This window comes from Chiloscyllium plagiosum, unplaced genomic scaffold, assembly GCF_037043375.1.
Source record: "Chiloscyllium plagiosum isolate Xiang-an unplaced genomic scaffold, Cpla_swu_hap1 HiC_scaffold_40, whole genome shotgun sequence".
In the NCBI taxonomy this organism is placed as follows: Eukaryota; Metazoa; Chordata; class Chondrichthyes; order Orectolobiformes; family Hemiscylliidae; genus Chiloscyllium; species Chiloscyllium plagiosum.
This window is the reverse complement of record NW_028270178.1, coordinates 18,748,244-18,756,190: the sequence shown is the minus strand read 5'-3', so window position 1 is coordinate 18,756,190 and position 7,947 is coordinate 18,748,244. Positions and strand designations below refer to the sequence as shown.

General features: G+C 49.1%; 1 protein-coding gene across 1 annotated transcript; it reads left to right on the top strand.

Moving 5' to 3' along the window:
- Positions 1 to 2,666: 2,666 nt before the first annotated feature.
- LOC122544140 (uncharacterized) lies at positions 2,667 to 5,950 on the top strand. The gene is made up of 2 exons (XM_087981771.1): positions 2,667 to 2,770; positions 4,559 to 5,950. Exons 1-2 carry the CDS (start codon positions 2,685 to 2,687, stop codon positions 5,082 to 5,084), a joined length of 612 nt encoding a protein of 203 aa, XP_087837897.1. The 5' UTR covers positions 2,667 to 2,684; the 3' UTR covers positions 5,085 to 5,950.
- The last annotated feature ends 1,997 nt before the right edge of the window (positions 5,951 to 7,947 follow it).

Here is a 7,947-nt window from a genome sequence, read left to right as displayed (position 1 = left end):
AGAACCAGAATTGTTTGAAATGTATGAGAATGAATTAATAAAGAAGCAAAACTTTGGAAATATCATAATCTAATAAAACAAAGTCAGCTTGGCTTCATGAAAGAGACATCGGGTCTAATTAAGTTATTTGAGCATATCAAGGAAGTCTCAAGCAGAATGAATAGAGACGAACCAGTGGTTTTGTTGTATTTGAAGATCCAGAAAGTGTTTGGCAAGGTACTTTCCAAAAGAAGGTTTTGGCAGCCAGGTCAATGAGTATGTTTAAAACAGAGACCAATGAGTTCTTTATTGCCAAAGGGATCAAAAGATACAGGGCAAAATCAGGAAAATGGGTTTCAAAAACCTATCAGTCATGACTGAATGGCAGAGCAGACTCGATAGGCTGAATGGCCTAATTTCTGCTCCTGTGCCTTACGGTGTTATGGCTCAGTGGTTAGCACTGCTGCCTCACTACCAGGTACCTGGGTTTGATTCCAGCCTCAGGCAACTGTCTGTTTGGAGTTTGCATTTTCTCCCCATGTCTGTGTGTGGATTTCCTACAGGTGTTCCAGTTTCATCCGACAGTCCAATGATGTGTAGATTAGGAGAGTGGCCATACTAAGTTGTTTACAGTGTCCAGGGACATACAGGCTATGTGGGTTAACTATGGGAAATGTGGGGTTACAGGCATTGCTTAATGGGTGCATTAGGATGGGTTTTGTTGGGGTGCTCATTAGGGAATCGATGTGGACACAATGGGCTGAATAGACTGCTTCCACGTTGTAGGGATTTCGTGAAAAGGTTAAGTCATAAGATAAGAGCTCATGGAGCTAAAGGTAGTACATCGGTATGGTTAGAGAATTAGCTAATGCGCAGGAACCACCAAGTGGGGCTAAGGCTGATTTTTTCACGTTGTTGAGTGTGGTTCCACAGGGGTCAGTTTACAAAAGTGTATGAATGACTTGGAGGAAGGATTCTGAAGTACTGTTGCCAAATTTGAGGTGACGTGAAAATGAGTGGAAAGGCAGGCTGCATGGGAGGTGCAAACAATTTACAGAGAGATATGAATGGATACCTAATTGGGGAAAAAAAAAGTTGTTGAATGGAGTCTGAGTGAAAATAAGTTGCTCACTTTGGAAGAGAGTAAGTCACACAGTACAGGTAGCCCCTACTTTTGGAACGTTTGCTTTATGCCACTTAAACCAAGAAAACCTGCTAAAAATTATTTAAATTAAAGTACACACAAACACTGTCCATAAAACCACGCAACAGTTTTCATGGCCATCTCATTACTGCCGTGTGGGATACTCTTTGTCAGTATCTTATTGTTCTTGAGGAGAACGTGAGGTCTGCAGATGCTGGAGATCAGAGCTGAAAATGTGTTGCTGGAAAAGCGCAGCAGGTCAGGCAGCATCCAGGGAACAGGAGAATCGACGTTCCTGAAGAAGGGCTTATGAAAGGTTTCATAGGAATGCTCTACTTCTGAATAGTGGGGGATACATGTACTATTTAATTGAAGAAAAACTGCAAAGTCGTTGGAATAGAATTGTAGGCACATCTTAACTGGAGTTTAGAAAAATGAGATTAGATTTTATTTTCCAAAACTTTGCGTCCTTAATGCTGGAAAACAAGTTGCATATTTTTTATTTCTAAATGTTGCAAATGTTAAGCAATATGGAATGGGTGACGTTGAAGCTACAGGGATAATGTTTAAATTGATGAACACTCACTGACTTGTGTACTTACACTGTGACACAGTGAAAATTAATTGAATCATAACGATTTCTGAACGGGTGGCACAGGGTCAGTGCGAAAGGGTCATGACCCACATTGGACAGGCCTGGAGATCAGGGCAGGGGGCGGAGTCACAACCAGGGGAGGGGTCAAACAGCAAGGGGGCGGGGTCACAGTCGGGTGGCGGGTCTCCCCAAGAAGGGGCGGGATCACAGCAAGTGGGCGGGGTCAGGCATTCAGGGGGCGGGGTTACAGCCAAGGAGCGGGGTCACAACCAGGGGGCGGGGCTACACGGTAAGGGGCGGGGTCACCGCCAGTAGGCGGGGTCACAGTCGGGTGGCGGGTCTCCCCAAGAAGGGGCGGGATCACAGCAAGTGGGCGGGGTCAGGCATTCAGGGGGCGGGGTTACAGCCAAGGAGCGGGGTCACAACCAGGGGGCGGGGCTACACGGTAAGGGGCGGGGTCACCGCCAGTAGGCGGGGTCACAGTCGGGTGGCGGGTCAACGCAATCAGGAGAGAGATCACAGCAAGTGGGCGGGGTCAGACAGTCAGCGGGCGGGGTTACAGCCAAGGAGCGGCCTCGCTTCCAAGGGGGCGGGGCTACAAAGTATGGGGGCGTGGTCACAGCCAGAGGCGGGGTCACAGCGGGAGCGGTCAGATACTGTGGGAGTGGGTGGGGGAGGTGCTGAAGGGGCGGGGTCAATGGGAAAGGGGTGGGGATGTTGCGTTGAATGGGCGGGGTCAGTGAGGGGGCTGGGTCAGCGGGCGCTGGGCGTGTCGGCGAGCGAAGGGCGGGGTCTGTGTCGAAGGGGGCGGGACCATTGAAGGGGGGCGGGGTCTGTTAGGCGGAGGGGCGGGGTCAGTGGAGCCGGGGTCACTGAGGTGGGGGGGGGGTGTTGGCTGAATGGTCGGTGTTGAAAGGGGGCGGGGCGGGATGAGCCGGAAGCGGAAGCTCGGGTTCCTGCGGAAAGATGGCGGCGCTAGTCGCTGATTACAGCTCGTCGGAGAGCGAGGGGGAGACTGAGTGCGGCAGCGGGGGCGGAGAGAGAGCGGCCAGGTACCGGAGGCGGCACGAAGAGGGAGTAGTGGGTCGGTGTGTGAGGGGATTTGGGAGGAAGGAGGGAGCATGAAGAGAGGAAAGGGGAGGAGGGTGTGAGGGAGAAAGAGAGAGAGGGAGAGAGGGAGAGGGTGTGGGGTCAGAGGAGTGCAGTGCGATGGAAGAGGAGTCCGTGCTGGGGAATTGAGGGGAGGTTGACGACGCGGGGGTTGGGGGAGCGGTGGTGCCTGGTGCAGAGGAGATGGGTGGGGGCGTGGATCGAGCCGGGGACGATTAGACGGTTTGGGGAAGTGCAGGAGTTCAGGGTGAGCAGGGAGAGGAGTGAAAATAGGACTGGGACGATTTGGATGTTTGAATGGGAGAAAGCAGTGAGGTTGGGAAGTTTAGGGCGGTGAGACGCAATGCATGAGACAGTGGGAGTGAAAAGGGTAACTGGATTGAGCTGTGTTGTGGAGGGGTAGGGAGAGAGGGTGTGTTGTGGGACACAAGGGGAGAGCGAGTGGTCAGGGGAAGAGGTGTGAGTACAGGGGTGGAGAGAGACGCCTAGGGACTGGGGCGGAAGTGGGATTGCGTTGCTGGGGAAAGAGGTGGGCTGATGGGGGCGGACTTGCAGGGGTATGAGTGTGGAAGAGTGGGAGCCACAGGGAGACAGCTGCTTGCTGTGAGAGGAGCTTGTTAACAGACAATCTTGAGTAGAGAGAGAGGAGTATGAGGCTGGATAAACACAGGAGGTGGAAATGTGTTGCTGGAAAAGCGCAGCAGGTCAGGCAGCATCTAGGGAACCTGACCTGCTGCGCTTTTCCAGCAACACATTTCCATCTCTGATCTCCAGCATCTGCAGACCTCACTTCCTTAAACACAGGAGGTGTTGAATATAACTATTGCATTTTCAATTGTCTTGATTATTAAGTTAGAATGTATGTGAAAATTGAATGTTGTTTTCCAACTTTAATTTTAATTTTGGTGTTGGCAGAGAGCTTCAGCAGTGAAATAGTACATGTAATTTATCTGCATTTTCAAATGGCTTTGATATGGTGCCCATAATCGACTAATAAGTTTAGTGAATATAATACTGGGGCAAGTGACAATGGATAGCTCATTGATTTCGGACAGAAAGCTAAGAACAGAATTCAATGCTAGTTATTCGGAATGGCAGAGGCAGGAAATGGTATTCACAGAAATCAGAATGACTTGCTTTGGAATCAAAAATACAATTTTCTAAATTGTGATGATGCCAAATTGGGACGGAAGGTCAGCACTGATAGCTGTAATTCAGTAGTGGACATTAATGAATGTACAGAATGGACAGATAATTGTCTGATGAATTTCAGTGCAGATAAATATGCAGGAGTACATTCTGTGATCGGCATGGATGCGTTGGACTGAAGGGTCTGTTTCCGCTTTTTACATCTCTATTTCACTCTGACAGGAAGGTCATTTATTACCTGCATCCGTCACATTTAATCCTGAGGTTAAAGTTCAGTGTGAGAATGGACACCAGTTTGGGTATCTTTTCCCTACTCAAAAAACATGTATCACATGAAGATATGGGAAGAGATCGCTGAGTTGGCAGTTCACCTCTAATAGAACATTGATGTATTTGCAGCATTTCCTTTGCAGTGATTTTATTGTTGTCATTCATGAGGAACGTTAGTTGGTGGTAATGTTGAGAATTCGTCTGTACCTGAGTTAAAGCTGGATCTGGCCATTAAAGGGTTGTGCATGCTGGAAAGGTTGGAGTACGTTCTGTGTCTGACCCCTTTGCTCTGTGTTTATCTTCGGTCTCAGGACTGGGAGCACTGAGTCCGGACTAGAGGCTCCACCGGCGGAAGAATCTGGGACTGAGGAGCGATGCAGTGATGGTGGTGGGTCCCAGGAGCAAGCAGAGGAGGGGACCTCGAATCCCATGAAGCTCCCGCCACCAGAGCTGGAGGGAGGCCTGAGCCAGACGCCCGGAGTCTTTGCTAACCCCTTCACCCAGGAGCGGCGCCAGCGCCTGAGTCTGCTGGAGAAGCACGTGAGGCTGACAGCTGGCGTGCGCACGGAGGAAGCGGGTGGGGGCAGCAAGATCTGCCTGGCCTACCGCAAGGATGGCCGCTGCCGCTACGGCAGCAACTGCAAGTTCGCCCACGACAGTGACCTGCCAGACTACCGGCCTGGCCCTGCAGGCTCCCCACCCCAGGAGAACGGTGAGGTGCCTATGGGCAAGAGTGGCAGAAAGAGGCCAGGTCTGAGTGCAACTCCCACCCCCCCCAAGAGGATCGTGAAAAATTACTGGATCCAACATGCCAAGGAGGGGCCTGGCCTACTGTAGTCAGCTCAGCAGCAGAGAAAGTCTGAGCTCGTGGAACAGGCCCAATGTCAAGAGGGGCCTGGCCAACTGTAACAGGCTTAGCAGCAGAGAAAGTCTGAGTTCATGGAACAGGCTGAGGCCTTCCGTAACAGATCCAATACCAGCAGGGACGTTTCTGACTGGAATGAGGCTCCGAGAAAGTGTTGTGACTCAGTTTCTGGTAAAAGGGCTGGTTGTCAGGAAATGTTAGCATGCTACAGGATGGCTCGAAGGACAGGACAGCCCACTGTTACCAAAACCATCCCTACCAGCCAGTACACTGGGGGGCTGCACACGAGGTTGATCGCGGGAGCTAGCGATTGCCAAGGAGAGTATGGGACACTTCCAACTTCCAACCACGACTGGTTTGGTCTTGTGGTATCCAAGCTTTGATAGTCTTTCCACTCGTTATTAAGGCTGGCCGTGGGGTTACATCCCTGCTCTCTGTTTTGTGTGAATCTAGAATTCAGTCATGTGGGTAGGTAGGACTCCTGTCAGGCCTCATAGTGCATGCCGAGCCCTGGTTCCTGTCCTCCGAGCCTTGGGGGAAACTGGGGGTCAGGATCCAGAAAGACCAGTGATTACTCCATCATTTCTGCCAACTTCTCCCTGCTCTGGGCACAAGGCTGTTCAGGATGGAACAAACTTCATATCTAGGCTGGTGTGAAGATTGGCCATCAAGTTATAATGTTTCTCACCTTGTCCCAGCCCCACGAAAGCAGTGTGACTTCACAGTTCACTATTAACCTGTTTGATTGAGACTTATCCTCACATGTAAGGGCCTTTACCCCTGTAGAATTTACGTAGTTCTCATTTTGTGACTGAATAAAATGATTGATTCCATTGGCCTTAAACTTTGTCTGTCTCTTCCTTTCTATCATTCAGCTCTTTGTGTCCTTTTCTCTGTCCCTCTCTCTCTTCCCTGCTCCCAGCTCTTTACTAGTGTCCTATATTTTCCCTCCCTCAGTCTCTTCCCTGCCTCCCAGCTCTTTCCTAGTGTCCTTTTCTCCCTCCCTCCCTTCTCCCTCCCTCAACTTCCTCTTTCTCCTTCCCCGTCTTCCTCCCACTTCCCATTACTCCCTTCCACTTCCCTTCTCTTTCTCTCTCTCACTCTCTCCCTCACTCTCTCCCTCCCTCTGTCACATCTCCCTTGCCCCCAGCCACTTCATCAGACATGCCTCATTCCATTTGACTGTATATTCCTGTCTCTTCCCACTGGCTTATGTGTCAGAATGAGAGAGTAGAAACACAACACATCAGTGCAGATTAGCAAGAGCATAAAACATGGAACAATACAGCGCAGAACAGGCCCTTCAGCCCTTGATGTTGTGTTAACCTGTGTACTAATCTAAGCCCATCTCCCGACACTATCCCATCATCATCCATATGCTTATCCAAGGATTGTTTAAATCTCCCTAATGGGGCTGAGTTAACTACATTGGCAGGTAGGGCATTCATCACCCTTTCCACTCTGAGTAAAGAACCTGCCTCTGACATCTGTCTTAAATGTATCACCCCTCAATTTGCAGCTGTGCATCCTTGTACAAGGCAATGTCATCATCCTAGGAAACAGACTGTCACTGTTCACCCTATCTAATCCTCTGATCATCTTGTATCTCTTGAGTAAATCCCCTCTTAGTCTTCTCTCTAATGAGAACAGACCCAAATCCCTCAGGTTTTTCTCATAAGATCTTCGTTCCAGACCAGACAGCATCCTGGTCAATCTCCAATGAACCTTTTCCAATGCTTCCACATCCTTCCTGTTATGAGGCGACCAGAACTGTATGCCATCTTCCAAGTGAGGCCACACTAGCATTTTGTACAGTTGCAGCATGACATCATGGCTCTGGAACTCAATCCCTCTACCAATAAAGCATAACACACCATATGTCTTTTTAACAGCATTATCAACCAGCATTATCAACCTGGCGACTTTCAGCGATCTATGTACATGGACACCAAGATCTCTCTGCCCACATCCAGACTACCAAGAATCTTTCCATTGACCTAGTATTCTGCCTTCCTGTTGTTCTTCCCAAAGTGAATTACTTCCCATTTATCAGCGTTGAATTTCATTTGCCAACTCTCAGCTAAATTCTGCAGTTTATCCAAGTCCCTCTGCAACATTCTTCTACACTGTCTACCACTCCACCAACTTTAGTGTCATCTGCAAACTTACTAACCCATCCATCTATGCCTGCATCCAAGTCATTTATAAACATGACAAACAGTGGTCCCAAAACAGATCGTTGTGTGACATCACCAGTAACGGCTCCAGACTGAATATTTTCCATCAATCACCACTCGCTGCCTTCTTAGAGAGAGTCTTAAAATCCTTCCAAACTAATCCATAACCCTCCATCACCTCATCTGAACCATCTTGTTTCAAACCTCACATAAGCCTCCCTCTTCTGCTTAACAAGAGATACAATTTCTTAAGTAAACCACAGTTCCCTTACCTGATCACTTCCTCCCTGCCTGATAGGGACATACCTATCAAGGACACACACTATCTGTTCCTTAAACCAGCTCCACATTTTGATTGTCCCCATCCCCTGCATTTTGCTACCCCATTTTATGCCATGAGTGATAAGGGCATGGAATGCCCTGCATGCCAATGTAGTTAACTCAGCCAATGTTAGGGGCATTTAAACAGTCATTTGATAAGCATATGGATGATGATGGAGTGCAGTGGAGGCCAGGACATTCAATGTCTTCAAGGCAGATATTGATAAATTCTTAATCGCGAAAGGAATTAAGGGATACGGGGAGAGTGCAGGTAAATGGTGTTGAAATGCCCATCAGCCATGATTGAATGGCGGAGTGGGCCGATGGGACGAGTGGC